At 40.4% G+C, this 18,028-nt stretch overlaps 1 protein-coding gene across 2 annotated transcripts in view; it reads left to right on the forward strand.

Annotated features, from left to right (window-relative positions):
• The window catches only part of SYT8 (synaptotagmin 8), an 84,648-nt gene extending 67,279 nt beyond the window's left edge, over positions 1-17,369 (forward strand). For both annotated transcript variants that reach the window (XM_077460603.1, XM_077460608.1), the window contains exons 6-9: positions 12,385-12,552; positions 12,642-12,759; positions 15,587-15,720; positions 15,879-17,369. In XM_077460603.1, the coding sequence (XP_077316729.1) occupies positions 12,385-12,552; positions 12,642-12,759; positions 15,587-15,720; positions 15,879-16,112 (654 nt within the window). In that variant the 3' untranslated portion in view covers positions 16,113-17,369. The remainder of the gene's footprint in view (positions 1-12,384; positions 12,553-12,641; positions 12,760-15,586; positions 15,721-15,878) is intronic.
• Positions 17,370-18,028: the final 659 nt, after the last annotated feature.

Raw genomic sequence — 18,028 nt, forward strand, 5'->3', positions numbered from 1 at the left:
TCTATTAGACAAAAAATCGCACCTAATGTGTGCGACCCCCCGACAATTACACCTATGTTTTTTCAGAATCTGATAGGGTTTTTTAAATGTAATAAGTGTTGTGTATGTTCCATTAATAATATAAAGATAAAGAAAACAACAGAATTTTGTTCAGGAAACACTAAACAGATCTTCCCCATTAAATCATTTATAACCTGTTCCACAGAGGGAGTGGTATATCTTCTAACTTGCCCCTGTGGGCTCCACTATGTGGGTCGTACATTACGCCCTCTCCAGGTGAGGTTAGGGGAGCATTTGGGTAACATTAGAAGGGGATTCAAAGGACACCCGGTTTCGAAACATTACTTGGAAGTACATGATCGTGACCCTCGGGGAACATCCCTCTTGGGAATCGATAAATTACAGTTACCCTGGAGAGGAGGCCCCAAAAAGAGGGCAATTTCAAAACTCGAAATGAGTTGGATATATAAAATCAAGAGCCTTAAACCTTTTGGACTCAACGTAGATATAGAAATTAATTCTTTTATAGATAACGCGTGAGGGGTTATGAATTACAGTTGATATATAATATAAATATGTCTGTTTGGGGGAACGTTTTATTTATTTATTTTTGTCCCTTTTTTTCATATGCTTTTTGTGTCTCCTCTTATTATTTTTTTGAACTAAATGAGGACAGACCACTTCCTTCTATTTAGATTCTTATAAAATGGTTTCCTAATGGGAATTGGACACCGTGGGCCATTCGAACGAGAGTAGTCACACACTTTTCGATATGTGCTTTCCACTCAGAGGTGTGCAGTTCAGATATAGGTTCAATCCATAAGAAAATAGAGCTCGAGCTTGGGCGTTGTTTCAGACCCACACCGTGTTTGGTCTCCATGGAAATGGCGACCTGGGCGGGACCAATGGTTTGTGAAACGAGGGATTCGGTTCATTTCTATAACCTTCGAAAAAATGGTAACCGTTCGGAAGTGAGGCTTGGTTTGGCCGGAATGCCGACCCTCACCTCTTTCGAACGTAATTGAGGCTTGGTTTAGTCGTAACGCTTTGTTTCAGACCTGGACCGCGTTTGGTCTCCATGAAAATGGCGACCAATGATTTGTGAGACGAGGGATTCGGTTAATTTCTATAACCTTCGAAAAAATGGTAGCCGTTCGGAAGTGAGGCTTGGTTCGGCCGGAATGCCGACCCTCACCTCTTTGGAACGCAATCGAGGCTTGGTTTAGTCGTAACGCTATTTAAACGTGATGGATCAGCATATCACCTGTGCCCCAGGAGGATGTAAGTTTTTACGAAACATGTCTGGCTGTTTGTGCTGATACCACCACGCTTAGAATATTCCCTAGCACGGGTGTATATTTTTTCTTATTTTTAACCGTTTTTTTATGCATATTTTTATTTTTACTTGCTAGAATTAGACCGATTCGGTCATACCTTTGGTCTACTGTATATTAAAACGTTTTTCTAGAATCGGACCTATTCGGTCATATTTTTGGTCTGCTGTATGTTAGAAAAAATTCTTTTAATAAAATTGCCGACTGCCTAACGGTACGTTCACGATCGGAGTCCTTCTTTGTTTTCCCCTTCCTTTTACTCGTGGCCGAGAGGCCCGAGTATCTTGTGTTTTACTACAGGTTTGCGTATTGAAAAACCTTGACATCGGACGATTCGCTGGGGAGCTATAAACAAACTCCAGACGTACAGAGAGATTGGATAGCCACTATCTACGGTGTTTGAGAAGGGAAGGAGGACGTACGGAATTGTTGTAATCTAGGCTGGATACTTCCGAATGATCCGCATCTATCCATGCGTCTAGTAGCACACCGGAACGGATTACACGCAAAAGAACCCTGCAGAGGGCTGTCTGCTCGCGCTAACGACTCCATTGACTGGGAGTCCACCCATTGTGGTAAGAGTCAAACTTTTTTCAGCTCTGGATTTGTAAGAAGATTACACTGAATTCGTAAAAAGGATCGATTTCCCTATTCATTGTTTTTTCTTGGAAACAGAGAGCCCCTTATTACAAAAGACTCCTTCTTTCTTGATTGAACTTTACACAGGATGTTTTTTGATTTGTAATCTCATCAATTTGTATTAGATTTCTCACTTTCAAAGAGACAAGTGGATCTGATAAAAATAAGAGAGAATTTTCTGCACATAAGCTCAATTTGAATTCTCTAGGGCCTATGGTATATTCTTTAATATTTCATATTGTTTCTTATCGCGTGTACAAGGGGCTCAATCGTCAACACGAATAGTAATGGGGATAGAGGGCAACCCTGTCTAGTGCCTCTACTCAAAGTGAAAAATTCAGAGTTATTGCCTGGATTTTAATTCTTGTTTGGGGGGGGGGGGGGGGGTAAATGGCATTAGAGCCATGTATGACTTTATCCAAGATGCCAAACCTGGGGAGTAAATAATTGAGATAAGACCAGTTTACACTGTCAAAGGCCTTGTGGATGTTGAGGTTAAGTAGACAAACTGAGCAAGAATGAAGAGCATCTTGAATGATGTTTGTGACTAGGGATGAGCCGAACACCCCCCGGTTCGGTTCGCACCAGAACTTTCGAACGGACCCCACGTTCGTTACGAACGTTAGAACCCCATTGAAGTCTATGGGACTCGAACGTTCGAAATGGAAAGTGCTAATTTTAACGGCTAATATGCAAGATACTGTCCTAAAAAGGGTTTGGGGACCTGACTCCTGCTTCAGGGGACATGGGTCAATGCAAAAAAAAGTTTTAAAAACGGCCGTTTTGGCGGGAGCACTGATTTTAATGACGATTAAAGTGAAAAAAAAAAGTGAAATATTCCTTTAAATATGGTGCCTGGGGGGTGTCTGTAGTATGCCTGTGAAGTGCCACGTGTTTCCCGTGTTTAGAACAGTCCCTGCACAAAATGACATTAAACGGAAATAACACCATTTAAAACTGCTTGCGGTTTTAATGTTATATCTGGTTCCTGCAATATGGTTGAAAATCATTGAGAAAATGGTATGGGTAGCCCTCCCTGCCCATTACCAGCCTATTTGGGTCTTGTACGCATATTAAGGGGAACCCTGTACCCATATTAAAAAAAGGAAATGCGTGTGGCCCCCAGGCCCTATATACTCAGAACAGCAGTATACAGGCGGTGCAAACAAGACAGGGACTGTGTAGGTTTGTTGTGTTAAGTTGAACCTGTTTGTAATTTTCAACTGGTACATTTTTAAAGTGTAGCTCCAGTCAAAAAAACTATTTTTAAGCTTTTTGGAAAACATAGGGAAGGGTTATCACCCCTGTATAATTTGTTTTGTCGTCCATCTTTTTTCATCTCACTTGCTGCTGTCTGATGTTTGTAAGTTGGATGTTTGAAAGTAGGGGCCTGCCCTATATGCTCTGCAGAAATGGCGGAACAAGGTGTTGGTTTTGCCACAACATTGTAAGCCCTCAAAGTGACTCTTGGTGGGCGCTGCAGCGCCCTGCTGTGAACGATTATATCAAGAATTGTAATTACATGCCATTGTTGAACAGTGGTAGAAAAATTGACCTTTGGTGGTTGTGGTGCTGGTGCCACAACACTATAAGTCCTCACCGTTACTCTAGGTGGGCACAGGAAGGGGCCCTCCTGTAAAATATTATATCAAGAATTGTAATTACATGTCCCTGTTAAACAGGGGCAGAAAAATGTGGCCTTAGGCACTGCTGCTGGTGCCACCACACTGCAACCTCTTCCATATACTCTAGTTTTTTTGCTGGAATTAGCCCTGCTGCAAAGCATTGCATCAAAAATTGTACTTAAACGCCCCTGTTAAACAGGGGCAGAAAAATTGGGCCTTAGGCTGAGGTGAATATCGCGGTGTATACTGCGGTCAGGGCACGCAGACAATAACCAGAAAACAGCAGAGATAAAGGGGTATATACAGATGTATACTGTGCTGTGCTGGAGGCACACACAACTTCCAATAACTCCTGCAGATGGCAATTGGGCTCAAATAGAGAACAGCTATGTAGGTGGATTATAGCGGTATGTACTGGGTACAGAGCACGCAAACAGCACGCACTATCTCCTAACACTACTGACTGCAAGCTCTATTATTAAAGATGGATCACTAGCTATATAGGTGAGGTGAATATCACAGTGTATACTGCGGTCAGGGCACGCAGACAATAACCAGAAAACAGCAGAGATAAAGGGGTATATACAGATGTATACTGTGCTGTGCTGGAGGCACACACAACTTCCAATAACTCCTGCAGATGGCAATTGGGCTCAAATAGAGAACAGCTATGTAGGTGGATTATAGCGGTATGTACTGGGTACAGAGCACGCAGACAGCACGCACTATCTCCTAACACTACTGACTGCAAGCTCTATTATTAAAGATAGATCACTAGCTATATAGGTGAGGTGAATATAGTGGTGTATACTGCGGTCAGGGCACAGACAATAACCACTACACAAGAGCAAGATAGGAAATCAGCCAAAAAAGATTGGTGTGTAACTGTGTTGAAGGTACACAGAACACCCACTGCTTCAGATGCCAACACACTACACGAGGCCGCCTCAAAGGCGGCCTTATATAGTGTGGGGCGTGCACTACACAGCCTGAGCTATGATTGGCCACAGGCATCCTGCCTGTGGCCAATCATGGCTCTCCTCGCTGCTGGTGCTGCGATTGGCCAAGCATGCGGGGTCACAGTGCATGCTTGGCCAATCATGACCCAGCAATGCACTGCGCCATCGCAGTGCATTGTGGGCCGTGTGCGCCACACGAATTTTGACGCAAACGGACCAAGAGTTCGGATTTCGCCGAACGGACGAACAGCCAATGTTCGAGTCGAACGTACGTTCGACTCGAACACGAAGCTCATCCCTATTTGTGACCAACCTAATATTGTCTATTTGTATGCCTGGGATGAAGCCAGTTTGGTCTGTATGAATAAAGGTCATGACAACTGCCACGAGTCTATCTGCCAAAATTCTACCAAAGATTTTTAAATCATTATTAAGAATGGAAATGGGGCGAAAATTTTGTGGGAGGATATGGTCTTTATGTGGTTTTGGTAGTAGAGATAGATTAGCTAAAAGAATTTCATCAGCGAAGTGGTTACCTTGTAATATATGGTTAAATAATAATTTGGTTAGTTTGGGTACTAATGGGGTTGTACATTTTTGTTATAAGAGGTAGTGAAACCGTCAGGGCCTGGGCCAGTGGAGGTTTTGAGAAATTTAATGTTAGTTATTTCTAGGTCTGTACAAGGGTTATTGAAGGAGGCAATTTGTTGACTAGAAAGTGTTGGAAGTTGAAAACTGTCCAGCCAATTGAGTGAAGATGAATTAGGTTGAATTTGTGGTCCAGAGAGGAGATTTTTATAAAATGTTGAAAATATATCTAGAACCTCATGAGGGCCAAGCCAACTCCTCCAATGCACACATTCACTCATGCCCATGATGATCACCATATTGTTTCCTTTGACACCTTCCAAATTACCTCTCTGATCACGTAATTTATAAACATGGGGTGGCTTATATTACTGGTTAAGTTTTCTCGCAAACATGGCAGAAGTGGAATTAGCATTGAATTTGGCTTTAGAGAATCTTAGATTTTTCAGTGTCGGCTGATAAAATTGTGTCTAGTGCTTAATTTGGATTTGATTAAGATTTTGGGAGGGTGATTGAGTTAGTTTGTTGTATAGATTGTCAAGGTTTCTTGTAAGGAATTTAATATCTATAAGTCTGGCCTTGTTTTTGGCTGCTGCTATGCTAATTAAGTGACCTCTCAATACGGATTTGTGTGCCGACCAAAGTGAGGTGGGGAGTATATCATCAGTTGTATTATGGGAGAAGTATTCTTCAATATATGTAGACTAGATATCTGTTGAAGCGTCGAGGGGTCTGTTAATAGAGAGTCATTCAAGCGCCAATTAAATGGGGTAGGGGCTAGAACTATATGGAAGGTGTCAAAGGAAACAATATGGTGATCATCATGGGCATGAGTGAATGTGTGCATTGGAGGAGTTGGCTTGTAGTATTGGAGTGCTAAATATGTAGTCCAAATGGGCGTAACAATCATGTGGGTGGGAGTAATGGGTAATCTATGAATTGAAATTTGTTAAGAGAGTGATTGATTTAGAAAAGGCTTTTGACAAAGGTACCATTCTCCTTCTGTCAAGAGCCAGATGTGAAGCCAAGTTGAAATCACCTCCCAATAGTATGCTTGTGGAGTTGTAGCGTTCTATCGTTTCAAAGAACCTTGTAACAAAAAAGAAGAGGATTGTGAGTCGTTTGGGGTGTACACTGAGGCGATTGTCAGTGAGCGACCATTTATACCTTTAACATTATGAAGTGGCTGTCAGCATCTTTATATATATTTTGGATATCAAAAATGATATCGAAATGAATAAAAATGGCCACACCACGGGATTTGGTAGAAAAAGTAGTATAATGGAACTGGCTGTAAGTTTTGTCGAAATATTGTGGGTGATTTGAAGATGAAAAATGTGTTTCTTTGTAAAAGAATTATGCCTGCTCCTAATCTTTTATAATGAGGGAAAGGCTTTTTTACATTTATGTGGGGAATTAAACCCTTGAACATTGTGTGAAAATTTTTTAAGACCCATTAAAAAAGGGACAATACAAACTAGAGTCAGTATATATGCACAGGGTTAGCCATTGGATATAAACATCAGAACTTAATTGATCAATAGAGTATAAGATGAACTTACACCACAATAAGAATCAAATACGCTTTGTAGCATAAAAAATAGTACCAGTAAACAACACAGTACGAATAAATTGTAGTATCCTAAAGTTATAACATTCCTTAAAGGTAGAAATGAGTGAGATGATGACTTGGGTCTTCCAATGAGCAATTTATATATAATCTATGCCATAAGGGCAAAATAATTAAAATGGAAAAACAAGGGGGTCAAGTGACAACATGTGACTTGACCATGCATAATGAACAAGAGGACAAAAATGTCCTGAACCTACCATCAGAGCCCGGAGTGCCATCCCAACATTTTAGGGGGCTGCACCAGGCCTGGAGAGCAAGTAGGGGGACAAACCAGCGGCGGCGAATGTGCCAAGCAAAATAGAATTGTTAAGTAATAAATGTGCATGTTTATATGGAAAATCGAAATTCTACACAAAGAACTAAGGTGTTTTGAAAAAAATTTTAGGGATTAATAACAAAACAGAAACTAAACAAAAAAAAATAAGTAGTTTAAGAGGGCCAAAATGGTATGTTCAGGGAACATAGTCAATGTTGAACTTCTGAGCAAAAAAAAAAAAAACCTGTATAGGAGTCCTTAAAGATGCTCATCATGAACTTCCAAGATGAAGTGAAGTTATTTATGGTATGTATAAGGTACAAGTCTCCATAGATTAACTGCAAGATGACCACAAATATTTCATTGTAGGAACAGAAGCCATGTTCAGACCTAGATTCTAAAATATGGGGTCATAGTCAGTACCTGATCCAAAGTAGGTGATGAAAATTAATCAAAGCCCCCTAATTGTTTTTGTCACTTTAATCTTAGGTAGATAAAGTTAGGTGATCATAACATTTTGATGATATCTTACTTGTTAAGGCAGGCTTGCCTTACAGATGGAAGGTAGAAAGTCAACCTATCAAGAACACTTCAGGCAATCCGATGGTACTAAAAAAAAAAAAAAAACTGCTGGAATGCCAAATGAACTAAGAGAAAAAACAACAAACTAGTAATCTTGGGAATGGTTATGCTGCTTGATCCTGGAAGGATTGATGCCATCTTCTTTGGACTCTGAGTGCGACGTGATGATGGAGTGGACCAAATGGGTGATGATCTGGGGGGTAGCAGGAGGTCAGTTTGAAGGTTCCGGCTCAAGCAGACCCAGACTGACCAGAACAGGACACCCCCACTGGATGATCTCCCTGCAAGTGAGAGTTGGAGCCACCTACAGTGTGCAGGGAGTTACTGGAGCTGAATGGGTGCTTCAGCTTAATACAGCAACAAAAGGGGGGAGATAGGGGTGGGGGGTGTTGCATGCAGGGGTCAGAGCTAAAGAGGGGTATAAATTATATGTAGATAGGGAAAGCAGAGGTAAGCAGCTGTGGAAGAAGGCTGAACTCTGCACTATGTATGCAGTGCAACCCTGAGCACTGCACTATGTACGTAGTGCACCCCTAAACTCTGCACTCTGTGTGTAACCCCCCCAACTCTTCACATAATGCAGTTCTGGTATTTAATGCCCCTTTAGGGCCCACCTACTGTAAGAGAAATTTGACCACACCCACTATTTGATGTAGTTTGGAGGGTGTGTGTATGTGTGTGTGTGTGGGGGGGGGGGGGCTGGGGTGTTGTGGTTAAGTTCCTGCACCTATCTTATGAGAAAACAAAGCCCTGGTTTAACTGTGGGAAATGCTTTTACCAGGGGAAGACATGAATCCTAGAGTTCCTGCTTTGCAGAGACACAGGATCCATGCCTTACCTCCGATCTGCCTTGTTTACATAGGCAGATCGTCAATTTGCCTCTCTGCTTGATAATTGGAGGGTGGAGTTTGTGGTGCCCACCCTTGGGCTTCCGCTGTGTATGATCACATTGGGCGCGAGCCGCCAGTGGTGCACATGCACACCCCCTACCCGGAAGAGCAGATTCATGCATATATATATATGTAACACCCTGATAGTAGGCATGGTTGCTAATTAATTTAGTTTGCTAGGTGGTAATTAGCCTAACTAATTGATAGGGAGAAAGCCAGTGAATCCCCTATCTCTGGATTTGATCCACCTTTCTCTTCTGTCACTAAGTGACCTTGTTGCCTGTGGCAGTAGAATGATAAGAGCATAAGAAATCCAGACTAGGAGTGAATAGGTTGACTCAGCCAATTGGCAGGGGTCTCTTTTGTTGCTTGGCCTGCTGGAAGTGTGTATTTATTTGGGAGGAGTCAGGTGATCGGGGGTTCTGTGCCACCTGGACGGCTGTCTGGGTTGACGTGTGTCACAAGGCTCCAGGTTGCTAAGCCAGAAGCCTGAGGCCTATCCCAGTAGCACCTGGCTGCCATCTGAGGCCTAGCCAGGTTTGACAGAGGCAGCGTGGGGTTGGGTCTTCAGGCTGGAATTCCAACCAAGTTGCAGAGGTTCCGCCAGACGGGGGGAACTGGATCGTTGACAGTGGTGAGGGAGAAGCAGTTGCCACAAGGGACGACCATTCCTGTCACCAGGGGCAAGTGATGATCAAGGCCAGAGGTAAAGAAAAGAATAGTCACCAGCAAGGGACAACCATTCCTGTTATCAGAGGCCAGTGTATGGAAGTCTGAAGGAGTACCAGAGCAGCCTTTTCACCAGCTGGGGAAGGTGAAAAAGTGCCAACCTAGGGACCCAGCTTGTTAGCATGGGTGAAGCTTGAGGAGTTTACAGTGGGTTAGCTGTGGAAGATCAGGGGATCCAGTGACATCTGTGATCTTGAAGTCTAGTGAGAGACTGGGAGATCAGTGAGTGAATATCTACAGTAAGATACTGTGAGATGTGAGAGAAGATATAGAACGGGTTACCCTGAGTTGTGTGTATAAATCTATATTGACTGTTCAAAGTTCAGTTGCCATAGCAGTTCTACAAATACAGTTGCTGCATCCAGCTTAAAGGCCCTCTACCTGTATAGCTGTCTTCCCATTTTGTCTCGGTGTCTGCCATTAACTATTGCATCTGCCTAAGGGTGTCCTGGCCCTAACCCTCTCTCCCCCAGTTCTGTTTAAGAGACTGTCTCTTTTCTTGCATTTTAAAAAGTGACTGGCGCCCATGTTTTCAACATGCAATACACCCACCATGCCTAATAACCCACACTACAAGGAAGCATGTCAGCTCTCCCTAACTCTGGAGGTCATCATTGGGCCTTTGGAGGTCGGGAATGCTGCTACATAGGTGATCCGGCACTCAGGTACCGCCCTGTAGCAGTAAAACTGCTATAGGGCCCATGTGAAGTATTTAAAAAGGGGATACTTTCTTTGTTATAGCAGTGCCTAAACAGTACCCTACAAAAATGTACCTTTTTGTCTGAAAGGCCTCCTGAAAATTGGCAGGGCATTTGCTGATATAAGATGACCTAACCACGCATGCCAGAATTGCAGACAATGGCGTGTAAACAAAAACGGTTGACCGAAAATAAAACGCATCTGATTGCAAAGAATTGTCAGCTTGGCAGTGTTTCCTGCTACCCATAAACAGGAGGAAAGTCTGTGGAATGTTGACAAAAATTACATCTGCAAGATTTACATAAATTTCAGATAAGGCCACACAAAGGAATTAGAATTTGGCATTTTGTGATCTTTTTGACAATGAGAATCAATTTGATTTATACTCAAACAAAAGATAATGGTGGAATGAAGGAAGTACCTATACATCTTGTCCAGGTTTAAAATATTTTTGAATCAGATATATTTCCTGGAGAAAATTCTATTTTCATAATGTAAGATGACAGATGTACTTGCAATGCAGAAATGGGATATCACTCATTATTACCGGTACATGCTTGAATACATTCGTTTTTAAGGTCCACCTGTCAGTTGTAAACATGCTAAACTGGATATCTGGATAAAAAAACAAAGCACCAACAGGTTTCTGTACTTATCTTTAAACATCATCACAAGCACCCAGGGATGGGCCCGAAGCCTGCGGCATTCTAATATACAAATGCTGACACTTCCTGAAGAAGTTAATATCTTGCTTAGCAGTTGGGGGTCCCAGGCCAATTTTTATTTTAGTAATACCCAGTGCTGTGATCATACAGCTTTTTTTTTTTTTTTTTAAGCTGCTGCCTGTTTTTTTCCTGGATTTACAAAGAGGCACACCTCAAGCTCTGCAGCTCTCATTGGCCCTCTTATGACTCATTACCCCCCTCCTTTCCTGGCAAACTCTCACGAGAGTTAGAGAAGAGCTGTGCATAATGTCATAAGCCTAGGCCAGTGATGGCAAACCTTGGCACCCCAGATGTTTTGGAACTACATTTCCCATGATGCTCAACTACACTGCAGAGTGCCAGAGCATCATGGGAAATGTAGCTCCAAAACATCTGGAGTGCCAAGGTTCGCCATCACTGGCCTAGGCTAATGACCAGACAAACAGAAAGTGGGCTGTATAAGGTATTTACTGGCAGAAAAAAAATATTTTACTACCCAGGCAGAGCCCCACACAGCCATGCCGATTCTAAATGTGACCGTGGCTGTGGATGAGAGGAACCTAGGGTTACAAGGTACTCTAGGAGTGAGGCAGTGCTTAGGAAAATGTTACATGTTCCACTCTGAATACGGGTGAAACTTGTAACATGTTCCTAAAAGTGAACTTGGCCTTTAACCACTTAAGGGCCGGAAGATTTTCCCCCTTAATGAACAGGCCATTTTTTGTGATACGGCACTGTGTCTCATTAACTGGCAATTTGCGTGGTTGTGTGACGTTATACCCAAACAAAATTGATGTACTTGTTTTCATACAAATAGAGCTTTCTTTTGGTGGTAGTAAATCACCTCTGAGGTTTTGATTTTTTTGCGCTATACAAAAAAAGAGCAACAATTAAAAAAAAAAAAAGCAATATTTTTTACTTTTTGCTATAATAAATATTCCCCCCAAAAATATAAAAAAAAACGAATTTATTCCTCAGTTTAGGCCGATATATATTCTTCTACATATTTATGGTAAACATGAGCTGTTTCTTTTACTGTTAGTATGTACTAGAGCTTGACAATTAATCGTTAAAAGATCGCAATCTCGATTCACCCCTCCCTGAAGATCTGTATTGCAGTTTCCTGATTCTTTCAGGTAACAAGTATAGAGAGTTCTCTGCTCACTCTGCTCACTTGTTTCTGCCAAACTGGGCAGTCTGCCAAGTGTTTAACAACATTGTAACTCTTACAGCTTAGATCAAAGGGATAAAACTTCTGTGTGAATATGCAGGAAGTTTAACCACTTAAAGTTTAAACCATTTTCTGACACTTGTTTCTTACAGTTAAAATAAGATTTTTTTTGCTAGAAAATTACTTGGAACCCCCAAACATTATAAATATTTTTTTTAGCAGAGGCCCTAGGGAATAAAATGGTGATTGTTGCAATATTTTATGTCACACTGTATTTGCACAGTGGTCTTTCAAACGCAATTTTTTGGGAAAAATACACTTCAATGAATAAAAAAAAAAAAAAAACGAAACAGTAAAGTTAGCCCAATTATTTTGTTTAATGTGAAAGATGATGAGAATCTTGAGAGAATCGTGATCTATCTTCTAAGCAAAAAAAAATCGCGATTCTCGTTTTTAGCCAGAATCGTGCAGCTCTACTTGTGTGTTTGGTTGGAAACAAGTGATTTGCAAAAACTCTTTACTTATCAAAATACATTGACTTATACTGACACTGGCAAATATATTTTCTTCTCCAGCTTCCCCAGTCAGACATTGCAGAAACAGATGCTGTGATGCAGGTCTTCGACTTCAACCGTTTTTCAAAACATGATGTGATTGGGGAGGTGCGACTACCACTGCGGGACATGAACTTGAATCATGTTATTGAGGAATGGAAAGAGCTGCAACCTGCAGGAAAGTCCGAGGTAAGGACAAGCACACCAATGTTGAGCCATGTACTGGGAGTTATAAGGCCATCTTTACATTTCCTTTATCACACTTCCATCTTTTGCAGTATGAAAAGCTTGGGGACATTTGCTTCTCTTTAAAATACATCCCTGTGACTTCGAAGCTTGTTGTGGTCATTCTCGAGGCAAGAAAACTTAAGCAAATGGACACTGATGGATACTCAGGTGATTTTACACTCAAGAATAATTTGGGTTCTGCACTTTGATTTATGTTCAGTTTAATCTGAGATAACATTGTACAAATAGAACATTATACCTGAAAGGAAATCCATGTATCCGATACCTTTTGCCTTTCTGGTTTTATCATAGAAACTTTTTTTTTTTACTTCATACAAAGACAGGTGTCCTTTTTTAGAGGACAATGTACTGAGAAGGTATGAATGTTGCCAATGCTATGGTCACCATCAGAAACTTCCATGGCTGCCATACTGATTTTATGGCTTCAGTGCTTTTTAACCACTTCCAGCCCAAGCCAATTCTGGCACTCCTCTTCTACAAGTAAAAATCATCCATTTTTTTTTTTTTTTGCTAGAAAATCACTCAGAACCTCCAAACATTACATATGTCTTTTAGCAGAGACCCTAGGGAATAAAAGGGTGGTCGTTGCAATTTTTTTATGTCTCACGGCATTTGCACAGGAATTTTTCAAATCACTAAAGTTAGCCCAATTTTTTTGTATAATGTGAAAGATGATGTTATGCTGGGTAAATAAATACCTAACATGTCATGCTTTAAAATTGGGCACACTCGTGGAATGGCGCCAAACTTCGGTACTTAAAAATCTCCATAGGCTACACTTTAAAACAAATTACAGGGTAGCAGTTTAGCGTAACAGAGGAGTTCTAGTGCTAGAATTATTTCTCTCACTCTAACGCTCATGGAATTTTCAAGAAAGAGGAGGGCTTAAATGGAAATACCGGGTAGTTGCTCACATCAAACCCATGTGTAGTTCCATTCGGCCATGTAATGGATTGGACTATATCGGTACTTGATAATGGAAAAGGCACTGGTAAATTTAAAATCAATATAATATTTAATAAGGATTTAAAACAAAACAAACAATAACAGTATGTCACTTGGAGAGATACAATACAATCTCTCCAAGTGACATACTGTTATTGTTTGTTTTGTTTTAAATCCTTATTAAATATTATATTGATTTTAAATTTACCAGTGCCTTTTCCATTATCAAGTACCGATATAGTCCAATCCATTACATGGCCGAATGGAACTACACATGGGTTTGATGTGAGCAACTACCCGGTATTTCCATTTAAGCCCTCCTCTTTCTTGAAAATTACAAATTCTGGATGATGGTACATTGTATTTATTCATAATGCTTTAAATCAGAGGCGATACTCATAGTATATGATCTAACGCTCATGGAGATGGCTTACATGTGTGGCTTGAACATACATATGCGGGCATGACCTATGTATGCGTTCACTGATACGCAGGACGGAGCCCTTTGAATTTTTTAGTTTTAAATTTTTTTTTACAGTTTTCGGGCAGAGATCATAACCAACCAGAGCTCAGCTTTCAGCAGTTTATTGTACAAAATGGTTTCTCACCAACTATCACACCTATATGGGCTTGTTAGACATGCCATTCCAAAACCATGGGTATATCTAAGGAGGCAATCATTTGGAGGGTTGTCCATATACCTTTAGCTATATAGCGTATAAATCCAACTAAATGTGAACATGCCCAATGATCTGTAATGCAATAGGGTTCATTTACTAAAATGCAAAAAGACTATTCAATTTGCAAGTGGATTTTGCTTTAGCTAAGTTGATGAGGAGAAGCTCTGCTGACTTTCATCATCCAATCATGTGCACACAAAAAAATTATATATTTTTTTCCCTGCTTGTAATTGGGTATTCTTTAAAAAGTGAATTTTTTCACCTTTACTAAGCTAAGTGAAAATTCCCTTGCAACGTAAACAGCCTAGTTACCTTTAATAACCATCAAAAAGTGAAGCGCATAGAAACAAATTCTATATCTAAATATAAATAAAGTGAAGATAAATTATATCAATAAAAATGATTTACATGAATATAAATTGATGAACTTATAAGTAATGTAAAAAATCAAAAGTTACACAGTGAAATGTACTGGTGAAAACGCTGTAGATGTGAAAAAATGTGAATAGAAAGTCCCATTTAAACTCTTTGCTAAGTTGGAAAGAAATCTAGGGATAGCCAAAGTGAAACCAAGAAGAATATCCACACCAGAGGCTTACCAGAATGCCAGTGACCCCCTTATTCAGGACAGTCGGCAAACGCTCCGCTACGCAATGAAGATGTTCCCGTAACTAGAGCAAGGATGTCAACATTGGCAAGCAATCAAAAGGGTTCCTGGGCCACTCTCATGGAAAATAAGGGCTCAACATAGTGTGATATTGTAAAAACACAGTGGTTTAGTAAAAAAGTATGAAAACGGCATGTACAAAAATGCCAGAGTCAAGAAAAGGACTTGTTCCAAAAACTAAGATGGCCGATACCTGGCCATGCATGCGTGGTAGTGTGTGTGCGTGGCTCATCCCTATGCGTTTCATCAGATATGATATCATTAGATGGCCCCATCACCCGATGACCTCTTCATCATGTGCGATGCACTTTTTGATGGTTTTTATATATGCCTGGTATCAGAGGTTTGGTGTTCAGCAGCAGTTTGTTTTATTTACCATTAGCACGGATATGTCTTTTTTCTTAGTTTTCAACCTCAATGGATCTAGCAAACTTGCAGTCCTGAATTTCTCTGCATCGGATAAGTAGTCATGCACTTAATTAGATTTACTGCCGTAACCTGATTTTCCTGCGCAGTTCTTGATTTGCTGTTCCTTTAGCAGACTGCCCATTAGTTATACAATTTGACCAGCTAGTTTTTTGACTGTTGCTATTAACGAATAACAAGTGTGCTATTTTAAATAAGACTACATTGTTGTAATATATTGATGATATTCACAAACTGAACATTTTTGCCCCGAAAGACCCATATGTGAAGGTGCAGCTGGCGCTGAATAAGAAGAAATGGAAGAGAAAAAAGACGGGAGTTAAGAAGAATACACTAAATCCATACTTCAACGAGGAATTTACTTTTGATGTGACATTGGAGCAAATTCAGGTCTGAATGGCATTCTCATATTTCAAGAAGTTGCATACATATTTTACCTACTGCTAGCAATATCTTCATTTACTTTATATAATAACTTTAATAATATACTGCAAATCCACATGGATGGCAAATCATTTTATGTTTAACGATTTTCCTTTCTCCCTCAGAATGTGGATCTGATCATCTCCGTGTGGGACCATGATAAAGTCAATAAAAACGAGCAGATTGGAAAGATATTTTTAGGCTGCCGAGCATCAGGAAATGCTTTGCGACACTGGTCAGACATGCTTGCACATCCTCGAAGACCCATAGCGCAGTGGCACACTCTTCAGGCAGCAGAAGAAGTTGACAAAACTCTGGGACTAAAATCTCATATAAAAATTCCTATTCCAGGGAGATAGCAAACCTTGTATCTTGAGTCAGTGCTGCCATAAAATTATCAGGGGTTACCTCAACCTAAAATCTGGTGCCTTTTTTTTCGTTTTCTGTCACCGTTTTTAGCTTCTTGTGTTGTATTTGTGCGGCAAGATTATGTCTACACTCATCAATCTTACAAAATACAGCAGACCCCACTGGATGATGTGCCTAGTACACTCTTGATCAGATATTGGCCAGTTTGCAATATGATGCCCCTTATATTCAGTGGCAATAGTTTTGCACAAGGGTTCTTTTTTTCCCACCCTCCTTAAAGATGAGGAAAATAAATTTTACGTACCACAGATTGATGGACATTGCAGTCCCCATCTCAAACTTCCATTGGCCGCAGCAAGATAGGCCAATTCCTGTGACTAGTAGAACCATTTCTCGACTTCCCCTGCATTGTTCAGCAGGACCATTTCTTTAATTCTATGGTAGACTGTGTAACAGAAACCAATTCAATTCCCACTAGTTACTGTACAGTGGAAACTTCTTCCAACTCCTTTCCAGTAATTTCTCATTTTCCATTGTTCTTTCCTTTGAGTGTTTCTGCAAAAAGGCTGCTTTTTTTTCTGGTCATAGTACCAGCAGGTTCCTTGACCCTAATCTCATGGCTGGTTTGTGTATGAACTTTTGCCTGCCTTGCTACACTGAATTCACCTACCTCTTGTGGCAGGGATATAGTATTTCCTTTTGTATTTTACAGCAGGACATACCTTAGTCCTTTTGGTCAACGAACACAAAGGGCCTTTGGTAGGGATACACCAGACACTCCTTAACCATTCCAAAAGGTTTCAGCAACAACATTCTATTATTCCCACATATATTCATATATTCTTAATTAATTTATCCAAAGTGGTGGCTCCTTGGTATTTTGGCAGTATAAGCTGATAGTTATGCCGTCATTAGCTGGGATAAACCTGGTATATGATCCTCCTCTTTCAGAAATTGCACATTTATCCTTTGAATAAATGGCGGCCCTATCATAAACCAGTTATATAAAAAAAAAAATGAGCTGTTTCTTTGTATGTCTTATCTTGCACACAGTCTGTCTGATGTATACATTTCCTGTACATTTATAAATTATATCCTTACAAAATTCAAGTCATGCTATGTGGACAAATGTTTACAACTTGAGAAAGAGAATGAAGTAAAATGTGTTCTGTGGGCCTTACAAGAACAATATAAAATATATGTCTAGTCTTTTGTCTGAATAAACCAAAAATATCTATATCAAAAAAGTTTCAGAATTATTTAGTGTTAAAGTTAATGCTTATTTGTATGTGTAACTCTAAAATAATGGAACATACCTTACATAGTTACATAGTAGGTGAGGTTGAAAAAAGACATCCATCAAGTCCAACCTATGTGTGTGATTATATGTCAGTATTACATTGTATATGCCTGTACGTTGTAGTCGTTCAGGTGATTATCGAATAGTTTTTTTAAACTATCGATGCTCCCCGCTGAGACCACCACCTGTGGAAGGGAATTCCACATCTTTCCCGCTCCTACAGTAAAGAACCCTCTACGCAGTCTAAGGTTAAACCTCCTTTCTTCTAATTTTAATGCGTGGCCATGTGTCTTGTTAAACTCCCTTCTGTGAAAAAGGTTTATCCCTATTGTGGGGTCACCAGTACGGTAGTTATATATTGAAATCATATCCCCTCTCAAGTGTCTCTTCTCCAGAGAGAATAAGTTCAGTGCTCGCAACCTTTCCTCATAACTAATATCCTCCACACCCTTTATTAGCTTAGTTGCCATTCTTTGTACTTGCTCCATTTCCAGTACATCCTTCCTGAGGACTGGTGCCCAGAACTGGACAGCATACTCCAGATGAGGATGGACAAGAGTCTTGTAGAGTGGGAGAATAAACGTTTTATCTCTGAAGTTGATCCCG

This window comes from Lithobates pipiens, unplaced genomic scaffold (genome assembly GCF_037356315.1).
Source record: "Lithobates pipiens isolate NorthernLeopardFrog02 unplaced genomic scaffold, aLitPip1_a1.2 Scaffold_10, whole genome shotgun sequence".
NCBI lineage: Eukaryota > Metazoa > Chordata > Amphibia > Anura > Ranidae > Lithobates > Lithobates pipiens.